The sequence below is a fragment of the Falco peregrinus genome, unplaced genomic scaffold (genome assembly GCF_023634155.1).
Source record: "Falco peregrinus isolate bFalPer1 unplaced genomic scaffold, bFalPer1.pri scaffold_42, whole genome shotgun sequence".
NCBI classification, from domain to species: Eukaryota; Metazoa; Chordata; class Aves; order Falconiformes; family Falconidae; genus Falco; species Falco peregrinus.
Window position 1 is genome coordinate 773,441 of NW_026599609.1, and position 26,707 is coordinate 800,147.

At 49.7% G+C, this 26,707-nt stretch overlaps 1 protein-coding gene across 1 annotated transcript; it reads left to right on the forward strand.

The window, feature by feature from the left end:
- Nucleotides 1-11,799: 11,799 nt before the first annotated feature.
- On the forward strand, nt 11,800-12,702 carry LOC129783480 (olfactory receptor 14C36-like; the record flags this gene model as incomplete). The annotated part of the gene is made up of 1 exon (XM_055793438.1): nt 11,800-12,702. A coding segment is annotated over one exon (903 nt), but the record flags the coding sequence as incomplete, so codon positions are not given.
- Between the last annotated feature and the right edge of the window lie 14,005 nt (nt 12,703-26,707).

The following is a 26,707-nucleotide window of genomic DNA, read 5'->3' on the forward strand; positions in this document are numbered from 1 at the left end:
CAGGAGCCCAGGTCTTTGTGGGAGAGTCCCCCAGACCAACCAGGCCACCCACTCTGATGCTCATCTGCACCTGGGACTCCCCAAAGAGGACAATCTGCTCAGGGATTTGAAGACCAGGGCCACCTTGCTTCTACTAGTGTGCAGTTGTGGTGTCCCTGATGCCCAGGCATGTGTGGATGGAGAGCAGCAGAGCACAGCCCAGGACAGGAGGGAAGGAGAACCTGGCCTGCTGAGGGCACTGGCAGGTGGGATCCCATGGGGGCAGGGCCCTGAGAGCATCCCTAGGCCTTCCTGGCCCTGACCAGCCTCACCTGGGGCCTCCACCCAAAGCTTTGTCCATGGCTTCGGGAGGCCACTGAAGCCAGGCAGGAGATTCAGCCCCAGCACAACCTGTGCTGTAGGTGTGCGGGTCTCCAGGCACAACCATAGGCACAGCCTGGCCTGTCCATGGACCCTGTTCCTTTGGCCTTGCAGGCTCACTTCCCAGGTTTATTCCGAATGGGCTGTCCAGTGAAATGACACTATGACCCTCCAAGTCCCAGGCTTCTCTGCTTCCTTTATTCACATCAATTGGTCAGTTGTTTGGAGGAGAGGAAGGAAAAGCACATGAGATTGCTGGGTGTCAAGAACTGAAAGTGGGAAGCAAGACTGTTACCTTCGCCTCTTTTCTTAAAGGTCTTCATTCTTCCACAGCAACCAGAAAGCACTGAGATTCCTCTACCTCCCCCACTTCTAGCAAAGAAGTAGAGAGCTTCCAAGTAGAGCTTTTTTCCCATTTTGTTTACAGCTTCAAGCACCCCATGCTCTGGAGATAAATCATTGCATCACCTCTGGCCAAGAACGTCCTTGTTTCCACATCTGATGACTGCCTATCACACTCCTGCCACACAACACAGTTCCAATACTGGATTCATCTTCCTGGCAATGTCCTCACTGTGACCGGCAGGTGCTCCCGAGTCCTCCCCTTGTGCAGGCTGAACAAGGCTCTTGCCCTCCGTTTCCCCTCCTGGGAAAGTGTTCCACCCCTGAGCCTCTCAGTGACTCTTCACTGAACTCACTCCCAGTCATACACATCTTCCTTGCTGTAATGGGTTCTCTCTGGGGCCATTGAGAAACTTCTTCTCTCCTTCCCTCCCCAGTCAAGGCCAAAATATTAACACAGCGGTCTACATGTGGTGTTATGAGTGATGATAATGTGGAAAAAAATAATTTCCCTCACTCTCTTGGCAAGGCACCTCTTCAGACGCTCCAGGGCACGGCTGGCTGCCTCTGCTACCAGGTCACGGGCTGGGATTGTGTTTTGCCTTCTGTCCCCCAGCACCACCAGGGCCTTTTCTGCACAGACACTGCCCAGCCAGGCAGGTCCCAGGCCCTGCAGCTGCAGGGTGTTAGTCCACCCGAGGGAGGTGCAGGCTCTGCCCTTGGTCCTTCCTGCATCTGTGCAGCTCCTGACAGGGCGGCCACCCCACCTGCCAGGGTTCCCCTCCATGGCATCCCTAGGGCACAGGGATGGTCCTCTCAGTTTGGTGCCACCGACAGACACTGTGAGAGTTGCCTCCACTGGATTATCTTTACAGCTCTTAAACTGTAAGCAGGAGAGTCCCCTGTGGTGCCCACACTGCCCCAGTATGTCCCAGTGGCCTCCAGGTGGGGTGTGAGCCCTTCCCCACTGCTCTCTCAGCCTGACCATCCAGCTGGTGTTTTACTCATCTCTTTCTGTTTGCACCCAGAGTGTCATGGCATCGCTTGGGCAGAAGAACACTGATGAAGACCATGACAAGAGTTTTGTAAAGCTGAGGGAAATGACATCCACTGTGGAACTCCTCACGCACAACTGCAGGCTGTCAGGTTGGCGAGGCAGGATTTACCCTTGGAAAATCCACCTGGACAGTTACCCGCTCAGGTGCCAGCGATGTCAGCCAAGGGGACTCTAACTGGTGGCACACCCCTCACCACTGGGTGTCCGTGCAGCCTGTGGTTATTTGAGTGGCTTTTCTGGACTCTTCATAAATGTTTGTAACACCTGCTCATCCATCCTCTCTCACAGGAGACCTCTGCCTATAAAAGGAGGTTTCCAAAGGGATATTCCTAAGAAATACCAATTTTCCTCCAGAATGTCACTACCACTAATCCTTTATACCATCTGTCCTTAATTTCTCTCATCTTCTACATATTTGCACCTGACTAGGAGACAATAACCACTTCTAGAGGATGTCTTTTCAGCAGACTGTCTCGACAATGTCTTTTTCCATTATCCTTCAGGTTTCTCCTCCTTTTTTTCTTTGGTCCTACAGGTGCCTCTCACCTCTGCAGCTCGTTTCAGCTTCCAGGAGAAAAAGTATATGTCTTCCCACAGCCCATCTGTCCCCTATAACCAGATATTTCCTTGTGATTAGATCTATCTTTCCGTATCTGCCAACCTAAAAGATTTCTCATAAGAGTGTCCCTTGCAGAAAGGCACCTCATCAGAGACAGCTTGGACTTGACATGTGCTTGTGGAGTGTGTTTTCCTATTGATGACACTTGATCATTCTTCACAGTGCTTGCAGATAGAAAACAATTTTCTTCACCAGTGTGCAGCCAGTCCTCTAAGGCAAACAGGTGGGGATGGTGCAAAGGAGCTGCAGCACCCACCTGCAGAATTGAGGGGAGAAGTCTGACGTAAGGAGAAGGGATGTGAGTCCCAGGGGACAATGAGAAAAAGGGTGGTCTTGGGGACATTCAGAGCAAGGTTGTCCATCTGGTGTTAGACCTCAAGCGACTGCATTTCCTACCAGTCCAGACCTGATGAGGAGACCCTCTGCATCATTATCACTTGGAGATTGCTGCTAGAACCTCCCCTCTAGCCTAAAAAGTAGCAAAATACAACCTATGAAATGAAAAATAATTATTTTGAAGTGCACTTTGAAATCCTCTCTCTTATCTACATGAATGGAACAGATTCAATTAGCTGCACAGGTCTTCAAGACTTGAAGGAAATGAGAAAAGGCAAATACCTCATTAGGGCCTTGGGGGCTCCTGCCATGAACCTGAGCTACTGAGAGCAGACTGAACCAACCACTGAAGGAATGTAAGTCAGAAGCAACACTGAAAATACCTTCAAACATTGATGGGTCCCGCTGAGGGCCATTGCTGACAAAGCGTCCCCATGGACTCGTTAGAGTAGCTAATTAGAGGCCAGACCTGCAGGCAGGCAAAGGTACTGTGTCAGTGGCTGTAATGCTGCAAAACACATTTGGATTTTTTTATGAAGCAGAAAGACCAAGCCCTGACCCCCAGGCTCTTGGAGGGCAGAACATAAGACCCTCCAAATCAAGTTCTATGTCACAGGCCTTGGTGGGAGAGGCAGCTGCCATTGCCAGGGGGACAGAGGCCTCATCCCGCTGTGGGGCCATTCAGCCTTGCTGCAGCCCTGGGCCATCTCCACTGCAAGTTGCCCTACACTGTCCATGTGGCACCTCTTTCCACTCTGGGGGTTGGCACCTTCCTTGCTTTCCCACCCAGCCCTCACACCTGCATTTCTCTGCCTTTTCTGCAGTTTCTCCCCTCATCCCTGCTTGCTCCTTGAAACTCAAAGCCATGGGACAATCCAGGCTCCCTCTGGGTGAACTCTGGCATCAGAGGGCAAACCTCAGAGAATACCAGTTGTTGCGTATACGTAGATCAAAGTGGGAGAAATTCTAGAGATACAAAAAAATTTGGAATCATCCTAATATTTGTCATGAGTCCCAGGAAGTTCACACCTTCTATGAAATTGAAGAAAATATGCTGATGTCCTGGTTTCCTGATTTACAGCTATTGGTTAAAAAGTTCATCTCCAGATGCCTTTCTCCTCTTCCTCTTTGATCACTCCAACCTATTCTACCTATGTAGCTTCTGCTTTAAGGTTCAGAGTGGAAAATTTGGACTGTCTTTCAGCAGTGTCTCTAATATTCCTTATGGGCAACTCTTCAGTTGTCGCAATAGACCTCATGGGGATTTGCTTGAACTTACAATACGACAGCTGAGAAATTTATTTTTATTTATTAATTTCTAACCCACTCCCCCAACACACACCCTGATAAGCAATCCCTCTTTAATTCCTGTTTACACCCTCTTCTCTAAAGGAAAGCAGCCAATAATTACTGCCAAGCACTTCCTATATTCACCTGCAGAGCTGGTTGGAGAAGTCAGATGTCAAGTGATGGAAGTGCCATGGGGCTGAGGAGATAAACAGTGGGGCTGGGGAGGTGAGAAGTGAGGCTCTCCATGCAGTGTTTAGCTCCAGGAACTGCTTTTCCAACCTCTGCACAACTCCTCAGGAGGCATGCTGCATCAGTTGCCATTAGAAAAGTCTTCTATCACTTCTCCATAGTGGTCATTACCTGCCTTCCTCTTTAACTACACTTCTGAAACTTATTAAGTGTTCAAGCCTTGAAGACCAGATGTCCCTGATGGAGGAGACAGGGCTCGTCAGGGCGTTCTCCCTTGTCATGAGCCCAGTGTGTCTTTGCTGCTGTGGACTTCAGGTGTTCAGAGGAGCCTGAAGAAACCTCTCAAGAACACCAAGTCCGGAGCAAAGCCCACAGTCCCTGGAAGCGTTAATGGGCCCCACTGAGGGCCATGCCCGAGAAAGCCTCCCCATGGCCTTGTTAGAGCCCATCCTTGGAGGCTGTGAGTGCAGGAAGGCAAAGGCGCTGTGCAGGCAGCTCTGCTGCTGAGCAAAGCCTTGGCTTGCTTGATGAAGCAGAAAGGCCAAGGCGTGACCTGCAGCCTGTGGGGAGGTGGGTGCTGTCCCTCACAGAGGGCTCAGGGCTCTTCCTGGGGACCATGGAAGGTGGGCATCCAATGCCCAGTGAAGGACAGCAATGGCACAGCAACTTCCAGCTTCCCCATGGGGCCGCAAGGAGGCAACGATGCCCCCGTGCCGTGAGGACATCATGTCTTGACATGACCCTCAGAGGCAGAGACAGCTGCCACAGCCAAGGGGACACAGACCTGGGTTCTACTGGTGCCTTCCAGCCTTGACAGTGCCCTCTGCCCTCTTCACCACAGGCTGTCCTACATGGTTGGAGCCCTGCCCCTGTTGCCCTGCAGGCTGTAGGCACCATCTCGCTGCCCTGCCTTGCTCTCACCCCAACATTGCCATACCTTCACTGAGGTACCTCCACTCTCACCGGCTGTTCCGTGAAACACAAAGCCATGGGCTGATCCAGGCTCCCTCTGGCTGAGCTCTTGCACCGCAGCAGGACCCCTAGAGTGAAAGTTCTTCCTCCCGATAGCCACTCTCCATTTGCAACATTACACTTTGTGAAATCTTTTCCCCTCTCCTCTTTTTTCCCACTATCCAGAAAAGCTTTACCACCTCAGGAACTGCCCTCCAAGTAGGGAACCTAACTCAATAGCTATTTTTGGTGGTCTTTCCCCTCAAAAAAGTGAAGTCACCTCCACATGGTCTTCTAAACCACATGGCTGCTGCTGGCCTTTCAGCTTCTCCCAGAGACGTGACCAAGCCACATGCCTGCTGCTGTCCTCTCATGTCCACAGGCAAAATGGACATGACAGCCTGTACCCCAGCCCTTTTCCTGGAGAGGTCCTATGCTGTAGCTTGGCAGAAGGACTTTCCCAGCCATGTTCCTGTTGCCGGCCTGTCACCTCCAGAGACAGAACTGACCTCACAGGCCCCTTCACAGCCAGGCATGTCCTCCTGCATGAGGAGTTCCTGAGAATCAGCTGTCCTCCTCATAACACACCCCTCTGTCACCCTCATTCTCACCCATGACCTGGCCACAGAAAAGCAGCCTTGTTTCGTTCAGATTTCTCAAATGCATTTCCCACAGGCCATTTCTATGGAGAAATATTCTTCACATGAACTTCCCTAGTTGTGTTGACATTTTTTATATATGCTCTTATAGCTCTATGGCTTCTTTTTCCAGGTTGGACTGACCTCTGGAGATCGTTGTATCCAGCCCTCCAACTGAAGCAGGGTGACCTAGACCAGCTTGCTCAGCAACGTGTCTAGGTAGGCTTGCAATAAATCACGGAAGCATAAGAACAGAGAATCATTTAGGTTGGAAAAGACCTTAAAGGCCATCAAATTCAACCATTACCTCAGGACAGCCAATTCCGTCACTGAACCATGTCCCGAAGCACTGTGTCTATGTATTTCTGAAACATCTCCAGGGCTGGTGATTCCACCAGCTCCCTGGGCAGCCTGTTCCAATGCTTGACCATCCTTGCAGTGAAGATGTTTTTCCTCATATCCAATCTAAAGCTCTCCTCTCTAACTACAGGCTATTTCCTCTTGTTCTGTGACTTGTTATGTGGCAGAAGAGACCTACCCCCACTCATCTACAACCTCCTTTCAGGTAACTCTAGAGAGCAGTAAGATCCCTCCTGAGTCTCCTCTTCTCCAGAGTAAAACCACTTTTCAAAAGAAAACCGTCTTTTCAGACACTCTTCAACAGACCAGGGCTCCAGACCCTTCACCAGCTTTGTTGCCCTTCTTGGACATGATCCTCAGCGTTTCTCTTGCAGTGAGGGGCCCAAAATGGAAACACAGTGTTCAAGGTGTGGCTTCAGCAGTGCTGAGTACAGGGGGTCCATCACTGCCCTGGTCCTGCTGGCCACACTGTTTCTGATAGCAGACACGATGATATGGGCCTTCTTGGCCACCCGGGCACACTGCTGGCTCTTGCTCAACCATCTGCCAACCTGCACCCTCAGGGTACTTCCCCACCAGCCTGCCTTCCAGCCACTCTGGCCCAAGCCTGTAGCGTTGTGGGGGGCTGTTGTGACCCACGTACAGAACTGGCACTTCTCCTGGTTGAACTTCATACAGTTGGACACATCCAAATGGTCCAACCCGTGCAGATCCCTCTGCAGAGCCTTCCTGCCTTCAAGGACATCAGCACTGCTACCCCACTTGATGTTGTACACAAACTCACTGAGGGTGCACTCAATCCAGACCATTGATGAAGTTCTGAAGCAGGACTGGCCCCAGCACTGAGCCCTGGGGAACACCACTCCTTATGGGCTGTTGTCACCTGGATGTCACTCCATTTACTACCCCTCTTGGGGCTTGGCTGTCCAGCCAGCTTTAACCCAGCATGGAGAACACCCACCAAAGCCATGAGCAGCCAGTTTCTCCAGGAGAATGCAGTGGGAGATGGAGCCAAAAGGCTTTCCTAAGGTCCAGGTAGACAGCATCCACAGCCTTTCCCTCATCCACTCGGCAGGTCACCTTGTCCCAGCAGGAGATCAGATTCATCAGGCAGGACCTGCCTTTCATAAACCCATACTGGCTGGTCCTGACCTCCTGGTTTTCCTGTGGCTCCTGTGTGATGATGCTCAGGACGATCTGCTCTACAACCTTCCCTGGCACTAAGATCAGTTTGACAGGCCTGTAGTTATCCCGATCCTCCCTCCTACCCTTCTTGTAGGTGGGCAGCACTTGACTAGCATTCAGCCTTCTTGGGCCTCCCCAGTTAGCCAGCACTGTGGAAAGTCACCCCTGTGGTGAGGCAATAGAGAAATAGACCAATGATTTTCAAAGTGTCCCTGCATCACGGGATGTCCATTGTCAAGGACACAATCAAAAGCACCTTGTCCTTTCTGGGTATAAGGTTCACCGGAACCACATGTCCACTGGGGCTGCAGAGGCATCACTGGCAGCAATGCCTTCTCCTGCAGCACTGCACAGTCCAGCCCTGCGTGTCTCTGGTCCCAAGGACAGCATGGATTGCTCTCCTTAGGGACATCTCATTTCACCTTCACAGTGACCTCTGCCCACCACCCCAGCATGCTCTGCAGCAAAATATTTTGCTTGCGTGTGACCTTGGACACTTGGTACCCATTATTATTTTTGTAGTTACATGTCTGAGCTTGGCCCAGGTGACACAGGTGTGGTTCAGGGTAACTGCTCTGAAATAACCTAAATCAGGGAGAGGAAGGGGAAAAGTCTTATTTAAGCAGCGTGAGGAAGCCTTAGGATCAATAACCTCACATCTTCTTGGGGAATTTAGAGATCCTGTGGGTTTACATGGCAAGGGTTTGGGAGTGGTTTGGAGGTGTTTGTAGGGCTGGCAGAGGTGAGAAGAGATCAAGAGCTGACTCCATGACCATAACAGCGACTTTCATTTGACTCCAAAATGGACCAGCCCCTGCCCAAACCTGAGCCAATAAGCAATTCTAGTGGCACCTCTGTGATACCCTATGGCAGAAAGGACAAAGCAGAAAGGGAGAGGAGTGAGAATGATGTGAGAGAACAACCCTACAGACATCAAGGTGAGTGAAGAAGGAGGGGAGCAGCGAGACAGAGGCTTGGTGGGATCCTCCAAGCCAGTGGTCAAGTAACCACCTACTGACAGTCACAGGGCAGCACAGTGACAATGCTCCTTTATGTGTCTGTAGGTTTACTGTTTACATCAGTATTCTAGCACAGCTGCCAGATGGGCCAACAGCTGTGATGCTCCCCTGGATCTGAAACCCTGCGTCATTCGTGTCCACCTTGGTACTAGGAGCAAAGCAATGGTGGAGTCTCGTCTCCCAGGGGCAGTGAGGCAGGAGAGCAGCAGAGTGCAGGCCCCAGGTCACACACTGGCAGGCTGTGGCCTGTGCAGAAGGAGGGAACGCTCCTTCGGGTGCCCTGGAATTGCCTCACCGGTCTAAACCGCGTGGTGGATGCCTGGGCTGTTGGAGGCTGCTGTCCTTGCCGAGCAGCTGTGTTGAGCTCTGCCACCTGCCTTGGCACTTGGTTCCCTCAGTGTCACAGCTCTGTCTGCAACAGGACGGGCTGCAGCTGCCTCTGCGTGGGCACCTGGCTGAGGGCACTGCTGCACATCTGGGCTGAAGCCCCCCAGCTGTGGCACCAGCCCAGCTCTGCCTGGCCATAAGGCAACCTGGTACCAAGTGTCCCCGAGCCCGTGGGTGCAAAGGCTTTGCTTCAGAGCAGAGACATGGCCTGGGCAAAGGAGAGCTGAGTCTTGAGCCCTCGGACTGTGCAATGAAGTGCTGAAATGGGCTCTGCAGGGCTTACTGAAGCACTGAAGACATCCTCCCTGCCCCTGCCTGCAGAACCACCAGACACACACATACACACACGCTCCTTTAGGAGTACTTGGATCCTTTGCTGCAGTTCTCCTGGTGTCCTCTCTAGTAATGGGTTAACAAAAGTTGATACTCCTGCAGAAAACTTTTTCTAGTAAGGGAATTGCCACTGCTGGAAATAAGTGTGTCCCCCCAGGAGAGGCAAGGCCCATGAGGGATTGCCTCATCCTGCTGCCCAGCAGGTTCCCCTGCAGCCCCAGGGACACCTGGAGGGAGCCCAGAGGGGCAGGGGAGGGAGGCAGGGAGAGCTCAAAAGCAGCCCTTGGTGGGGGGCTGCTGAGAGCTCCCTGCTGGAGAAATCTGCAGAGCCCTGGAGCCGGTAAGTGTGTGGCTGCAGGGCAATGCCTCTGCAGTTCCTAGCCGGGTCTGCAGCAGCTGGGGCCCCCCCAGCCTGTGGGACCGTGTGGGAGCCTTGTGCTGTGGAGGAGGCGAGTGTGCTGCAGAGCAGGGCTTCCCTGCTGCAGCGTGGGAGGGCCAGGGCATGTGGGCTGCCTTGTGCCAGGGCCGGCTGCAGGGCTGTGAAGGTGGCTGTGCAGGCAGGGGTGCCCAGGGCTGTCCTTGCCAGCAGGGTCCCTGCAGCCCAGGGGGCTGTGTGCTGGGGCAGGGGCTCTGCCGCCTGCCAGGGGCAGCTCTCAGCCTGCCGGGGGCTCCCGTGCGGCTGCGGGGAGAAGCTGTGTGTGCAAGGAGTGACCCCACACAAGGAAGTGCTTATCTGTTGTTAAGAGGGTGTTGTGTGCTTCAGGGCTGCTCACAGCTTCCGCTCACTGCCAGAATATTTTCCATTGGTGGTTTCAAAAATTAGTACAAAGCAAGGTTAGTGTAAAGGTAAAGTACTTTCTTGAGTCTGTTTCCGTTCTATACTCTTGGGGAATGTGTTGGAATACACGATGAAGGAGTTCTTAATAATGACAAGTCCCCTAGACTCCTGTATTGTAACTTTGAAATATCAGAGGGTTTTATTTGAGTCTTCCTATGTGCATTCAGTCACTCCTTTCCCATGGACAAAAGGAGCTTTGCCTTTGCTGGATCCACCAGGCTCAGTCTCACCTGACCATTATTCTACCTGCAAACAAGTTACCTGCGCCCAGCCAGTGCCCTGCAGACAGGCAGCTTTGTGTAGGGCCAGAGCACAGAGGTTGTGATGGGATCTGTGAGCTCTGACGGGGAAAGACCTGGCACAGGGAGATACCTCCCACAAGGAAAATCTCCTGGCAGAAGCGATATGATCAGGGAATGAAAGGAAACTTCAGACAGAATTGTTGTTGAAGGGAGAATCAGAAAGCTCTCTCTGACCATGTGCAGTGCAGACCCCTTTCTCTGAGGCATCCCCCTGGCCTGCTCTCCCCCCAGCAAAGCCTCTGCCCTCAGGGCTGGGGGTCCCGAGGCGTGAGCCACCCCCTCTGCAGCCAGAGCTCCAGCAGAGCCGCGGTGCAGCTCTGCAGCCACGTGCCCCGGTCCCTCTGCAGAGCACAGGGGCTGAGAGCAGCTGCCCGGCAGTGTTGGTGTGTGGGAGGTGGCGAGCAGAGCTGGGCAAGGGCAACGCTGCCCTCAGTGCCTGGCTCGCTCGCCCTGGACACTCTTACCTAGACCTTCAGTGCAATTTTACTTCTTTCTCTGCCGTTTTGGGTTAGTTTTATTCTCTAGCTCTTGCTGTCAGGCTCTCTGGGAATGGGTGTTTCAGCTGCAGAGTCACACTCTGACCTTGTGGGTCCTCTCCTGCAGGTGTGTCCATGGGAACAAGTGTCCCAGCTTTCCTCTCAGCTGTGGGGCTGTGGGCAATGCCCTATGTGGGGCTGGGCAAGGGGCTGGTTCTCCCTGAACCTGATGCTCTTGTTAGGGCACTTGGCTACCTCCTTGAAGTTCCCTTCCAAGCAGCGAGTTGCCCTCCAGAATGGAAACCTGTCCCCTCTCACCCATTAGTGATCTGAAAGGCCCACATAGAGGCGTAGAGTTTCTGTGATGGAGAAAACACTGTTGGGGTGGGTGAAATGAGCTGTGTATCCTTTGCTGTGGGTGGGATGCTGAGTTCTGATGAAAGTCTACAACCTTTACTGGTCTGTGGTGGGTCAGTCCGTTCTCAGCAGTGCCTTGTGGTATTTCAGGGTAACATGGGAGTGTGGCCACCATTCATCTCAGGAAGGTGCAAGCCCATAGAAACTGGGAACCAGAAGGACAGACCACCTCCCCTCACTGTGCACTCACCCACAGGCAATCCTCTTGCCTCACAGACCTCACTCTGTTCCCCCGGAGGGCAGCAAAAATGCTCTGCTTTTCTGACATCTGAAAATACTCAACAGGAGAGATGGGGGGGGAGCTGTGAAAAAAACTAAAGCTCTCTTACAATGCCTTCACCCTTCCCGTTCCTTAGCACTGGCGCTGCAGACGCTGACCAGCCCTTCTGCGTTGGCACTGGTTTCAGAGGACAAAGTTAAACACCAGGACTGGTCCCTGCCCCCACCCACTGCTGCAGAGTGGGGCTGGCTGGTCAAGAGCCCGTGGGCAGATGCCCTGCTCTTCATCACCCACACGGCCAGCACCAAGCAGGGCTGCAGCCACACAGCTGCAGGAAGGTCTCCGAGAAAAGAGAGGGATGTCTGTGTGTGACGGGGGGATGGTCTGTGGGAAATGGCTTTGATTTTGCTTGCAGAAGTCTCCCCTAAATTATCACTGTCTTTTTCTCCTGTGACAGGACCATATGCCCAGAGGCAGCACATGTCCAACAGCAGCTCCATCACCCAGTTCCTCCTCCTGGCATTGGCAGACACGCGGGAGCTGCAGCTCTTGCACTTCTGGCTCTCCCTGGGCATCTACCTGGCTGCCCTCATGGCCAATGGCCTCATCATCATCACAGTAGTGTGCGACCACCACCTGCAAACCCCCATGTACTTCTTCCTCCTCAGCCTCTCCCTCCTCGACCTGGGATCCATATCCACTATTGTCCCCAAAGCCATGGCCAACTCCCTCTGGGACACCAGGGACATCTCCTACTCAGGATGTGCTGCACAGCTCTTCCTGATTGTCTTTTTCCTTTCAGCAGAGTGTTCTCTCCTCACCGTCATGGCCTATGACCGCTCCGTGGCCATCTGCCAGCCCCTGCACTACGGGACCCTGCTGGGCAGCAGAGCTTGTGTCCACATGGCAGCAGCTGCCTGGGCCAGTGGGTTTCTCTGTGCTGCGCTGCACACGGCCAATACACTGTCACTGCCGCTCTGCCAAGGCAATGCCCTGGGACAGGTCTTCTGTGAAATCCCACAGATCCTCAAGCTCTCCTGCTCACACACCTACCTCAGGGAAGTGGGGCTTATTGTGGCTAGTTCCTGTTTAGTCTGTGGATGTTTCGTTTTCATTGTGCTGTCCTACGTTCAGATCTTCAGGGCTGTGCTGAGGATCCCCTCTGAGCAGGGACGGCACAAAGCCTTTTCCACGTGCCTCCCTCACCTGGCCGTGGTCTCCCTCTTTCTCAGCACTGCCATATTTGCCCACCTGAAACCCCGCTCCATCTCCTCCCCATCCCTGGACCTGGTGGTGTCAGTTCTGTACTCGGTGGTGCCTCCAGCAGTGAACCCCCTCATCTACAGCATGAGGAACCAGGAGCTGAAGGACGCACTGAAGAAGCTGATGCAGTCAGGTGTCTCTCAGCAGCACTGAACTGCCTGAATCTCCTCACAAGGCATTTCCTGGTCATCTCTGGAACTTCCTGTGCATTTAGCATTTAATCTGTGACAATCCTGTTTGTTTTGCAATGCCTGCATGGAGTCCACTTCCTCAAGGCAGGAACCTAGCCTGTTTGACCCAGAGGCCTTTATACGTGTGCTTTGGGGGATGGTGCAGCTAGACTCCTGTGTCACATCTATGTAATAAAAGAGTTTTTTCCCAGTACTGATATCTGGGAAGTGCCTGGTAGAGGAAAATACCAGTGTAGATTTAAGCTGGGTGAGTCTGCATGGTGTGGGCACACAGCAGGTCGGGGCACACAGCAGGTGTGCAGATCTAGGGGTCATGGTGAAGGAACCAAGGCAATTAAGGAGAAGGACTGAGGGGCCTGCTCTGTGCCATATCCCCTGGACACACCACACAAGCTGCCCCAGATTCCCCAAGAGGTCCCTAACACCACTCCTTTCCCTTCTTTGTCTTACACCCCAGCCCCCATCAGGAACATCTGTTGCATGGTCACCTCTGTCCTACTCCAGGGCTCAGTGAGACCCAGATCCATTCCTATTTTAAATGTAAAGGCAGCCACTTTCAATATAAAGGCAGCCTTGTTCGCACTGACACTTGTTACACACAAGTCCCATAGCTCTTGTCACAGTTGGTGTGGTGACGCAAGTCAAGACAGACTCAAAACCACTGTATATGCGTGGGTGAGTTCAGGCAATATGGCTAAAATGGCATTTATTGTTTTAACATATTGCTTATATATCTTAGACAGTACATGTGTCAGATGCTGATAGGCTTTATGTCTTCTCCTTGCTTGCTGTTTGCTGTTGCTGTAGGCGCCCGTATGCTGCGGTTTTAAGTTCTGGTTTTTTCACATCCTGTTTACATGCCTGACATTTTTGTAGATGTCTTAAAGGTACGCGACTAAGCCTTCAAAGTCAACTAACTCATTAGCAGACCGACTGCAGACCCCAACAATTCCCCTATTTTGTTTTTGAACAGCTGTGTGCTGTTTGCGGCAGGTGTGCTGTGCGCTGCAGGGCCCTTGGCAAATACGACACAAACTAGGCAATAGCAAACAAACAATACCGCCAACTGAGTGAATTGATGCCAAAAAACCCCTGACAGTTTCTCAGGTTTTGGTAACATGTTGCTGCAATGTGGCACCTAAATCCATGCAGTACACGCCATCAAGATCCTCACAGCCATGTCCTGAGTCAACAACAAAAACTCAATAGCTGCTCTGTTTTGTAAAATCGCATGTGGTGGCAAATCATCAGCTAACAATCCCAAAACACTAGAGGTTTGATTTGCATTCTTAACTACCTAACAAATAAGGTGATTTAACTCTTTTAATGCTTTCCCTGCTGCTGCTCCGGGTAAGAGAAGAGCTGCTGCAATACGTTCCCATCAGTTCCATGACTCAACTACACCATTACATGTTTCATCCAAAGCTATACTGTGTTTAAACACATTATGCTTATCAGCATGAGCACATATTGATTTATGTGGGTGCCATGGTGCCATCATGGCCTCCCGGTACATTAGCATCTACATAAAAACAACTATCAGCATTCAATGTGCCAACAACATCAATTTCTTGTGGGTTACCGTTATACAGAGTTAACCTATTATCCCAAATACCAAGGTTTTCAGTAAGATCCTTCATTACTCAAAGTCTTTGATGAAATCGTACATTCGGCTTTTGTGCAATAATGTCTGTTAACACACGTTGCAAGTCAGTTTTGAGGAAGGGCACACCAACCAGGCATGTGTGGGAGGGTTGACTGCCTTGCACCAGAGACACACCAAACCGGGATGGGTTCAGTTGCTGTGCTAAGGAGACCACACATCAGTTGTTGGGTTGACTGGCGGCAGCCGTGCTCCCACGATCCAGCACGCTAATCTCAGGCCGCACACAGCGAGCTGGTATCCATTGCAGACCTTCATCTGTAAAGACACAAGCATAACCTCTCCCCCAAGGTAACAATCCATGCAGTCCTGACCACTGCCTAGTACAAGGTCTTTCATGCCTGCTAAGACACCTTTGTGCTTTGGCTGCTTATTACCAAGTGACACAAAGTGCCGCACAATGGGAGGCACCGCATGGTTGGCAGAGATTTTCAAAAAGTTCAAAACACAGCATGCTTTCTCTGAACGTGCCTCTGGGGTCATTTCCTTCATTCCCCCTTCTTGTGTTTCAAGCAGGCATTTGAGAGTATTGTTCATGCGTTCAACGATGGCTTGGCCCGCGGGGGAATGGGGAATACCAAATTTGTGGGAGATCCCCCACCGGGAAAGGAACTGAATGATGGACTTGGAGCTATAGGCAGGTCCATTGTCCGTTCTGATTTCAAGGGGGACACCGAGCACAGACAAAGCACGTTGCCAGTGCCAAATGACCTCACGACTGGTCTCACCTGTGTGGGCAGTAGCAATCATTGCAGCAGAATATGTGCCTATTGTAACATGGACATATTTTTGTCTGTCAAACTCGTTGTAATGACTGACATCTGTTTGCCAAAGTTTTAAAGCTTGAAGGCCTCTAGGACTGACTCCAAGACTGGGTATGGAGGTAACATTTGGACAGTCTGGACAGGCTGCAACAATGCTGCATGCAGCAGCCTGAGAGAGACGCTTTTGGCCAAGTTGATGATACCAGGATTGCCAAATACGATGATAAAATTGGTGGGCTAACACGGCCTGCTGGTGGGCATCAGGAACAGGCAGTGACAGAGCCACAGAAACTAGAGCATCAGCTCTAGCATTGCCTTCAATTAGAGAACGGGTAGGGAAGAACAGCTGTAAAATGCATAACATAAAATGGAGAGCGGCGTTTCCAAATTCCTTCCCAACCTAAAGTCTAAGCTGCTAAAAGTTTGGGATGGTTGACATGGCCAAGGACAGTGATATCCAACTTGGGAAGGAGGGCTGCCACATAGGCTGAATCAGTAACAAGATTAAGAGTGCCTGGGAAGAACTGAAATGCCAAGGCCGCAGCTTGTAACTCTTCAACTTCCAGGGTTCCTTCCAAATATACAATTTGGGAATGCCATTGCCCGTCCTGCTTCCAAGCAGCAGTGGCTTTTCATGGTTTTCCAGACCTGTCCGTAAACACTGTGTCACCTTTGACTGGGCATCTCTGATTTAGCTGCCGTGGCTGCAAAGTTACATCTACAGTCATTTTCAAAAGTGGATGAGGTGGATGATGGTGCTGAACTTGCCCTTGAAAACTGGCAAGAGCCACTTGAAGGGCAGTAGCATTTGACAGCGCCCATTCAAAATTGAATTGTTGTACAGGGATAATCACAGCTGTTGGATCCACTGCAGTCAACTCTAAACATCTTTTTCAGATTCTTATGATCAAGTTGACAAAATTGGACCATCCAACAGAATTTTTCTTAGACTGCAAAGGCAAATCCAACCATACTGCAACAACCGACTTGGCTTTGTCTGCTTTGTCTTCTGGATCTAAAGGAATGGTGAACATACAGCCTTACAGATCAATAACTACAATGTCCCACTCCATTGGTATCACGGTGGCAGACGGCAATCCCGGCTGCAAGGCCCCCACAGGGGCCACCACTGCATTGACTTTACGCAGGTCATGCAGCAATCGCCATTTCCCCGAAATCATTTTCATCACAAATACAGGGCTGTTCCACGGGCTATGTGACTCTTCAGTGTGGCCCGTGTTTAATTTTTCCTTAAGTAATTCATGCCGGGCACACAGCTTTTCCTGGGGCAGGGGCCACTGACCTACCCATACTGGTCTGTCGGTCAGCCAAGTAGACCAAGGGGAGGCTGTTTCACTGCCTGCAGTACAGTGGCCCCAGTTAAAAATCCGTGGTGATCCAAACTCCCCACTGTCCTAGACAATCTCGGCCCCACAGAGTGAGTGCTGTGGTGGTAACGTATGGCCGGACGGAGGCAGTCTGTCCTTCTTGTGTTTTGATCTGTATAGGTTTTACAGACAAGTAGCTTGTAGTCACGCCCCCCCCGACCTACATCTCCCGCTGCGTTATTTACCAGAGGCCAATGAGGTGGCCAGTCCTTTCTCGATATGACAGTTGCGTCTGCTCCGGTATCCAGAAGACCGCTCAACTTCACTTGTGCCGGAGTGCCTCCCGACAACGCCAGAGTGCAGGTCATGTTGGGTCCTTGTGGAGATGGTTCTTGTGTCCAAGACACTTGAGGTATTCCAATGGAGGTGAATCCTTCATTGACCCGTCATCTAGGCTCTGTTTGGGGAACAAAACTCTCAAAAAGCACAAGCTGAGCAAGGCGTGTATTTTTTGGAATCATAACAGGAGGCACAGGTGTAGAAACTAAGGCACATATTTGATCCGTAAAGTCTATATCACAAACACTAACATGGACTTGGTTATTTTGGACTTGATCTAACACTAGGGTGGACCACTGAGCCTGATGTTGAGGGCTGGCATACTGCCCAGTACCCATCAACACGTCAGGCCCATTACCAACCCGGGGATCATCCTGTGCAAGGTTCATATTCTGCAGCCCTTGCTGTTCCACCGCTGCCCGCCATGTGCCGTGGGAGACTGATAGTGGCACAGGTTGGAAAATGATCTGCGCCACCTGAGAAATATCGAAAGGAGTCCAAGTGTCCATGGTAAGCAAATGTAACAATTGCTTTGTAACCGACGAATTCACCCCGTACTGAGAAACAGGTTTTTGCAAGTCCTGCACTACTTTCCAAGCAGGTGCTGTATGAACCTTGGGATTACCAGCAGCCACGTCTCCTGTTATAACAGGACATGCATGCAGTGCAACAGTGGAAGGAGTAGTAACATCAAGGAGCGGTCTACCTGTATGTCCTACTAAATTCCAGTTTCCCTCTTTCAGTACCCCATCTTTTACAGCCTGCCAAAATTGCCGAGGGCCGCGTGGCATTACCATTACACTGGATACTGGATTTCTACCACCACCACATTCATCACTGCCTCTGACTGATAACCTTGTCGTAGCTGGACATGATTCCCGATTTTTGGCATTTCCACCCTGCGTAGGCAGGGGAGGAGCAGAGGGGGCAGGCGGGAGGGGAGAAGCAGCTGTGGGAGGAGGGAGTGTGGGCTGCCATAAATGTTGGTGGGACTCAGGGGGGCAGGGATCAGTCCGCCGAGGTTTCTGCTTGCCGTCCTCATCCTCGGAATCACTACCGAACATAGGTCGATGCCATTGGGCAGATCTGGGGGCTTTGGGACAATGAGGCGTGGTGACTGGTAAGGGGCACGGATTCTCCCCCTCCCCCACGACCTCACCCTCTTGTCTGTTGACTGAAGGGTGATCCAGGGGAGGTCTGGCTGATACACCCCCACTGACGTCTTGCTGACTTTTCAAGCCCCCCACAGCATCACTAAGCAGTGCCCATGTAGCCAAAAGCCACGACACCTCTTTGTCCCCTTTCGCTGCAGCTTCTAACAGTGTCGATCCTAAATTCTCCCAGGTCGACACACTAAAAGCAGTCATGGTGGATGCTTCTACTCCTTGTCTCTTGGCCCACAATAACATACATCTTAACCAGAGCCCATCTAAAGTAGTTCCACGCTGCTGTAACACTAACTTCAACACTGACAGCACCATGGTATCTTCCTTAAATTAGTCCCCATGCTGTCCCTGTTGGCTCACATTTCTGGTGTCACGTTCTCCTGGGATCTTGCAGCCGCTCCACTGCGCTATTCTGCTTCACCAGGCTCCATCTTCCCAGCAACCCGCTGGTCACAATCTCAGGATCTGCTCCTGACACCCCTTACCGGGGTCATGTCGGCACCGTCTCAGGGTCTCCTTATGATACCCCTTATTGGGTCACATCAGCACGTTGGGGTCACCAGTTGTGGTGATGCAAGTCAAAACAGACTCAAAAATGTGGAGTGGCTGGAAGAAAACGGGCATATTATGAGCAATCCAGACCAAGTAACTTGATTGTAATAACAGGCCGCAGCTCTAACAAGCTGCAGGTGTTGTGAAGGACATGTGCAAGGCCAAGGGAGACAAAGAAACTGTGTATTCACAGAGAGGTAAGAGAGTTGGACAGAAAGATGATAAAAACAGGATGCCTGCACAAGGGGGGAGCAGCGTGTTGGCACCGCACTGGGACCAACAACTTGGGAGGTGGGAGCGTGTGAACGAGCAGTTTTAACCGATCACCTTTTACATAACAAAGCGTGCGTAGTGTGTGCATTTTTAGCTGTAGAGTATAAATTGGTGTGAGTCTATTAATAACGTGGCACTAACTTGATCACATTGGTCATATAAGTTGTGTCTGAGCCTACTGCATCAACAAGTGGCGCCCGAACAGGGACCCTCTCGTCCATGCTTCCAGGAGTGCAGAGGCGGCTCAGAGGGGGCAGAAGAAGCTGGCCATAGCAGGCGCTGCCTCAGTGCCTGGGAAGATGCGTGCGCAGCCGTTGGAATCTTGCCCCGATCAGGGGAGCGGTCGGGGAGGAGATGGGGGCCATGCTGAGCAAAGAAGAAGCGGCAGTGGTGAAGCTCCTCCAACATATCCTCTCTCAGAGAGGGTTATCTTGTGATGAGGGAAGCCTGAGGAAGTTGCTGTCACGGGCTCGGCAGCGAGGGCTGATCCCCTCAGTGAGCGCGGCTTTTGCGTTAACAGCTTGGTATAAGACCAGCGCGGCACTGTGGGAGGACATTAGGTCAGGCTCTGAAGAAAGTGCAATATTCTCCACAATGTGGAGGTTGATTTTAGAGACTTTAAAAGAAATGAAAGTGGTCAGCAGACGATTGTATGATGCTGCCACGGAAGGGGACTCCGAGACAGGAATCCATTTAGCACCTTGGTGGCAAATTCTGACTACACTACACCAAGTGTGGACTAATTCTACTAACGGTGCCAAACCAGAGGAAGCTGTAAATTCCACCAACAGCACGAGTGCTAAACCAGAGGAGGCTGTAAATTCCACCAACAGCGAGACTCTTCTCAACACACCACCAACGATGGCGATTCCGTCCACACCTCCTCTGCCCCGAAAGCTCCTGTCACTGATTGCTAGCTTGCTAAAGAAAGTAATACTACAAGTATATTATTTTTTCTGGCTTATTAACAGATGTCAGTTCTGCCCGTCATATGTTGCTACAGAACCGAGTTGCTATTGATTTTTATTATTAGCATGGGGACAAGAGTGTGAAGACTTTGATAGGATATGTTATGTGAATCTGAGCGACCACTCTGAATCAATCCACAAAAGCAAACAAAACTAAAAAGCCTTAAACAAATATCTGCAGCAGAGCCAGTGGTGGGATGCCTTTGGTGTCTTCTCACGGCTGGGAAACTTTAGGCCATGGATCAAAAGTATTACAGGATTTATTATAATTATCTTTAATCACCTTATTGATGTTTGCCTTATAACTCCCGTGCCTTTTTTCCTGTATTCAGTGTTTAGTTGATTGTAACATAAATCAGGTCATGGTCACCCAGCTACACACACCCTTTGCCTCTTTGGAATTAACAAGCAAAAAAGAGGAGGATAGAGAATGTCTGGAGAGAGATATAGGAGAGGAAAATGAGAATGTTTGACCTAACAAGAGATGAGAGAACAGCTGGGTATTGTGAAGGAGAGTAGGAAAGATAAACACGGTTATCTAGTGATAAATAGGTGTCTGCATGCGTGTAGTGATATACAGCTATGTAACTGCTGAATGATTTCTGCCCTGAGCCTGGGGGTGCATGCAGCTGCGGTTTGTGTCCAGGCTCAGAGATGTAAATAAGGGCTTCTCTGTTATGGGAAAGTCTCTCTGGTTACATAAAAAAAAGAGGGAATGAAGGGAATGACCCCAGAGGCACGTTCAGAGAAAGCATGCTGATGTTTTGAACTTTTTGAAAATCTCTGCCGACCATGCGGTGTCTCCCATTTTGACTTTGTGTCAGTTGGTGATAAGCAGCCAAAGCACAAAGGCGTCTTAGTAGGCACAAAAGACCCTTGTACCGCGCAGTGGTCAGGACCGCATGGATGTTAACTTGGGGGAGAGGTTATGCTTGTGTCTCTACAGATGAAGGTCCGCCATGGATACCTGCTCGCTGTGTGCGGCCTGAGATTAGCGTGCCGGATCGTGGGAGCACTGCTGCCGCCAGTCAACCCAACAACTGATGTGTGGGTCTCCTTACAGAACCAGTCCTTGTTTGGTGTGCCCTTCCTTGAAACTGACTTTGCAGACATTGTTGCAAAAAGTGAATGTATGTAGGGAATGAAGAATCTTACTGAAAGCCTTGATATTTGGGATAATTGATTACCTCTGTATAAAGTTAATCCAAAAGAAGTTGATATTGTTTGCACTTGGAATGTCGATAGTTGTCTTTATGTAGATGCTAGTGCAGTAGGAGGCTATGACGGGACCATGACACCCACATAAATCAACACGTGAACATGTTGATAAGCATAATGCACTCAAACACAATATAACTTTGGATGAATCATGTAATGATGCAGTTGATTATTGGAATTGATGGGAATGTATTGCAGCGGTTCTTCTCTTACCCGAAGTAACAGCAGGGAAAGCATTAAAGAGTTAAATCACCTTGTTTGGTAGGCAGTTAAGAATCTGAGTCAAATTTGCCGCTATGACATACAAAACAGAGCAACTACTGGCTTTTTCTTGTTGGCTCAAGGGCATGGCTCTAAGGATTTTGATGGTATGTGCTGAATGGATTTTAGGCGCCTCACTGCAGCAACATGCTATCAAAGTCTGAGAAAACGTCAGCCTTTTTGGCATCCATTCACTCAATGTGCAGTATTGTTTGTTTGCTGTTGCCTTGGTTGCCGTCCTGTTTGCAAGGGCCCTGCAGAGCATGACAAACCTGGTACTAGCTGTTCAAAAACAGAAAGGGGGAATTGTAGAATTGTACAGAACAGAGACAGTGGGTTGCTTTAACGTAGATAAAGTGCAGCTTTGGCCTTGCTTTGACGATGTGCAGCTTTGATCCTGCAGCAAAGAGTTAAATAACTTTGAGGGAGTATGAGAAGAAACTAGGATGAGACAGAACAAAGGAGGAATGTGATGTCACCTGTAGAAGATAAGGAAACAGCATGAACAGTAGACAATAGCCTATAGTGGACAGCGCTAAGGGAAGTGTTGTATGAATTTGACTGATCACTCGAACTCTATTCATAAGCAGCTTGCTGAATTAAAAAAAAAGTACAAGCCATAAAGATTGAGAACGGGTTAACGGACTGGCTACAGAGTTTAGGAATTACTGGAGGGTTAAAAGATTTGTTTCTGCACGGGATAACGGTATTAATTGCCATTGTAATCTTTTTAATGATATTGGGTTGTGTGTGGAATTGCTTTATGAGAATGATGGACTGAATGATAAAAGGGGTCTGGATCACTCAAAAACAAAAAGGGGATTTGTGGAGTGGCTGGAAGACAACAGACATATAATGAGCAATCCAGACCAAGTAACTGTTGTAATAGCAGGCCGAGCAGGCCGAAGCCGTAACAAGCTGCAGGTGTTGTGAAGGACATATGCAAGGCCAAGAGAGATAAAGAACTGTATTCACAGAGAGATAAGAGAGTTGGACAGAAAGATGAGAGAAAGCAGGATGCCCGCACAAGGGGGGAGCAGTGTGTGGGCGCCACTCTGGGACCAATCAAATGGAGTGTGATGCCGCATGGACAACAGCTAAGTGACATGAAAGACGCCAGAAAAGACTGATGTAACCAAGCGATTAAACAAGGTGTTGTTTACATTGAATTATTTGTCCCTGACAGAAGGAAGAGAAGGGCCCCCGTTGTTATACATCATCAGGCTATTCAGGGAAGTCAAACACAGGCCATGCCTGGGTTACAGGTTCATTCTAAGAACATGACTACAGGCAACTGGGAAGGACCCAGTCCAGTGTTGTTCATCGGTAGAGGGTGTTTTTGTGTTTCCACAGATAAAGGACCTCTATGGGTCCCTAGCAGATTTGTCCGCCCTGCATGTCAACTCCAGAAGAATGGAGAAAATATAGGTGACAGCTTTATCTCCAGCCAGTCTTTAACAAACTCTGTGCAGAGCTTGGGCCAGTCCCATCCACCATAGAAGACGTGCTGTTGACAGCAGCGAGAAGACAATCATTTGGGTCACGAGCTTGTAATGCTGCGTTGAAAAAAACTTGTAATACGAAGAATGCTGTTTGTGAAAACTATAGGGAACGAGCAGCAATAATATTAAGTTGTGGTAACTGTAGACAGAATTTTGTTATAGGTTGTAGCCGCTTGCGAAATGATTATGCTTTGTACTTAGATTGTCAAAAGAGCTTTGCTAATATTACTTTTGAAAATACTTGTAGGGAATTTTTGAACCCTAAGCCAAGTCAACATTTTCCAGAAATATGGATGCCAGAAAGTATTGACAGCAGAATAGAAGCTATCTCTTGGTGGGCCTTGACAAAAAACTTAACTGTTGTTTTAGCTACAAAGAAAACACAAGCTCTTGGCTTGTGGTGCTTCTTTTGTCAGTTGGGAACAAGATTGTGAGATAATGGAATTGTTTGACCTGATTGTAGGGCTGATAGGAGTCATCAGCATGCCCTCACAAGGAACAGCATGGGTTCCTGTCCAACCACAAATGCACATGTGGGTTACCTGGGCCAACAAGACAGGGCAAGATTCATTTTGCTTACCGTTAGCTACCCCATCTGACCCATTTCATACCTGTTTGATTGGGGTCCCTTTAAACCATATGAAGGAGTTTGGGCACTGGACAACAGGTAAAATATACTCCGACTACCTCGACCAAGCAGCAAATGACTTTTGCACCATCAACAGTGGGTCTGTGCAAGCCGATTGGTGCCAATCACTTGGTATTCCAAGAAACCCCTCGGGGGCTCAAGCGTTCCAAATTGCTCAGGGCCGGAATGTTACCGGCATGGAACCTCAGGAGCTTGACATCTTAGGATCTATGCTGGGAAACTACTGTTTATTTTGGGGGTTTTACAAGAAAGACATTGACTCAGGTAATTTTAGGATCCACAAAACAAGAAATGATAATCCTTGAATTGCCCCTGGGTCCCCCTGGCATTATAACATCACCGGTTACTGTAACGATTGGACTTGGCCTGTTTCATGGTCTGGTGAGACAAATGAAAAAGCAAAGATGTTGCCTCGGGGAGTATTCCTCGTTTGTGGAGATGGTGCCTGGCCCGCCGTACCTGCAAGGGCACCGGGAGGACCATGCTGCTTTGGCAAACTAACATTATTTGCCCCTGGTATCCATCAAATGCTTAACATAAGTAACAAGTTTAAACGCATCAGACGTAGTGTATACCAATTGGGACCTGAATGTGCAGATGATGTTGAGTTGTGGGAACGTCCATCTGTCATTTTAGCATCACTCTTTACACCACAAGTGGCTTCTGCCAAGGCTCTCACTCAGTTGAGACAGTTGGCTTGTTGGACAGAGAACAAGTTAACATTACCTCCAGAGTATTAGATGACTCACCACTGATGTCGACAGTATACGACATGCTTTAATACAAAATCGAGCTGCCATTGATTTTCTGTTATTAGCACAAGGACACGGCTGTGAGGGTTTTGAGGGAATGTGCTGTATGAATCTTGCTGATCATTCTGAGTCCATTCACAGAAAGCTTTCCCAACTACAAGATAATATGAAGAAACTCAGTTTTACTGAAAATCCTTATGACGATTGGCTTACAGGATGGGGAATCACTGGCTGGTCGAAAACCTTATTGATGGAAGGGATTAAATTTTTGTTATTATCTTTGCTGTGCTTGTTATCTTTTGTTGTATTTTGTCCTGTTTGAAGAAAGATTTAGAATCAATCGTTGATAGAGCCTGGGTTATCCAGAAAGAAAAAGGGGGATGTGTAGGGGAATTCTTGGCAGAACAAGGGCATACTGTCCCCTTGCAGGAGTTGGACAACCCTGGCCTGCAGATTACAAAGTTCCTTTGAAGATCTTGTACTGTCCTTGAATAGGCAGAATAAAGAATAATGAGCATTGTACAAGAACAAGGCCGGATGCCAAGCAAGATATGAAAACCGCTAAGTTAGCACATCCTTATTAGGCGCTTGCAGCATGACAACCAATCAACAAGTAACATGAATACGTAACCGACAACCAATGACTGTCAGGCAGCTGCCGCGTGAACAGTGTATTAGAAGTATAAATATGACAAAGTTGCTAAATAAAGTAGGACGATATGTAGCCACATTGGTGTGATTGTCGTTACTTGGCTGACTTTCTGATTGGGACCCTCTTCAGCCCACACTGCCCCAGTATGTCCCAGTGGCCTCCAGGTGGGGTGTGAGCCCTTCCCCACTGCTCTCTCAGCCTGACCATCCAGCTGGTGTTTTACTCATCTCTTTCTGTTCCCACCCAGAGTGTCATGGCCTCGCTTGGGCAGAAGAACGCTGATGAAGACCATGACAAGAGTTTTGCTGAAGCTGAGGGAAATGACATCCACTGTGGAGCTCCTCATGCACAACTGCAGGCTGTCAGGTTGGCGAGGCAGGATTTACCCTTGGAAAATCCACCTGGACAGTTACCCGCTCAGGTGCCAGAAATGTCACCCAAGAGGACTCTAACTGGTGGCACACCCCTCACCACTGGGGGTCCGTGCAGCCTGTGGTTCCCCGAGCTGCACTTACGGACTCCTTCCAAGACAGTTGCAACACTTACTTGTCCTTTCTCACAAGTGACCTCTGCCAATTCAAGGAGCTTTCAAAAGCGATACTTCAAGGAAATACTGATTTTATACCAGAACTTCACCATTGTTATTAGTTATACCACGCCCCTATTTTCTCTCATCTTTAACATATTTGTACCTGAGCAGGAGACAGTGACGACTTCTGAAGTCATCTTTTCAGCAGACTGTCTCAGCAAAGGCTCTTTCAGTTATTCACCTGTTTTCTCCTCCCTTTATTCTTTGGTCTTTTAGGTACGTCTCACCTGTGCTGCTGTTTTTACTTCAGGAAGGAAAAGCTTGCATGTCTCCCCACAGCCAAACTGTCTCCTTACCCAACTCTTCCCTTGTCTTTAGATCTATATTTCTGTATCTAGCACCTAAAAGATTTCTCATGAGAGTGTCCCTTGCAGAAAGGCACCTCATCAGAGACAGCTTGGACATGGCACCTGCTTGTGGAGGGTGTTGGCTTATTTATGACATTTGATCATTCTTCACATTGCTTGCAGATTTGAATAATTCTTCTGCACCTGTGTGCAGCCTGTCCTCTAAGGCAAATTGGTGGGGATGGTGCAAAGGAGCTGCAGCACCCACCTGCAGAATTGAGGGGAGAAGTCTGACGTAAGGAGAAGGGATGTGAGTCCCAGGGGACAATGAGAAAAAGGGTGGTCTTGGGGACATTCAGAGCAAGGTTGTCCATCTGGTGTTAGACCTCAAGCGACTGCATTTCCTACCAGTCCAGACCTGATGAGGAGACCCTCTGCATCATTATCACTTGGAGATTGCTGCTAGAACCTCCCCTCTAGCCTAAAAAGTAGCAAAATACAACCTATGAAATGAAAAATAATTATTTTGAAGTGCACTTTGAAATCCTCTCTCTTATCTACATGAATGGAACAGATTCAATTAGCTGCACAGGTCTTCAAGACTTGAAGGAAATGAGAAAAGGCAAATACCTCATTAGGGCCTTGGGGGCTCCTGCCATGAACCTGAGCTACTGAGAGCAGACTGAACCAACCACTGAAGGAATGTAAGTCAGAAGCAACACTGAAAATACCTTCAAACATTGATGGGTCCCGCTGAGGGCCATTGCTGACAAAGCGTCCCCATGGACTCGTTAGAGTAGCTAATTAGAGGCCAGACCTGCAGGCAGGCAAAGGTACTGTGTCAGTGGCTGTAATGCTGCAAAACACATTTGGATTTTTTTATGAAGCAGAAAGACCAAGCCCTGACCCCCAGGCTCTTGGAGGGCAGAACATAAGACCCTCCAAATCAAGTTCTATGTCACAGGCCTTGG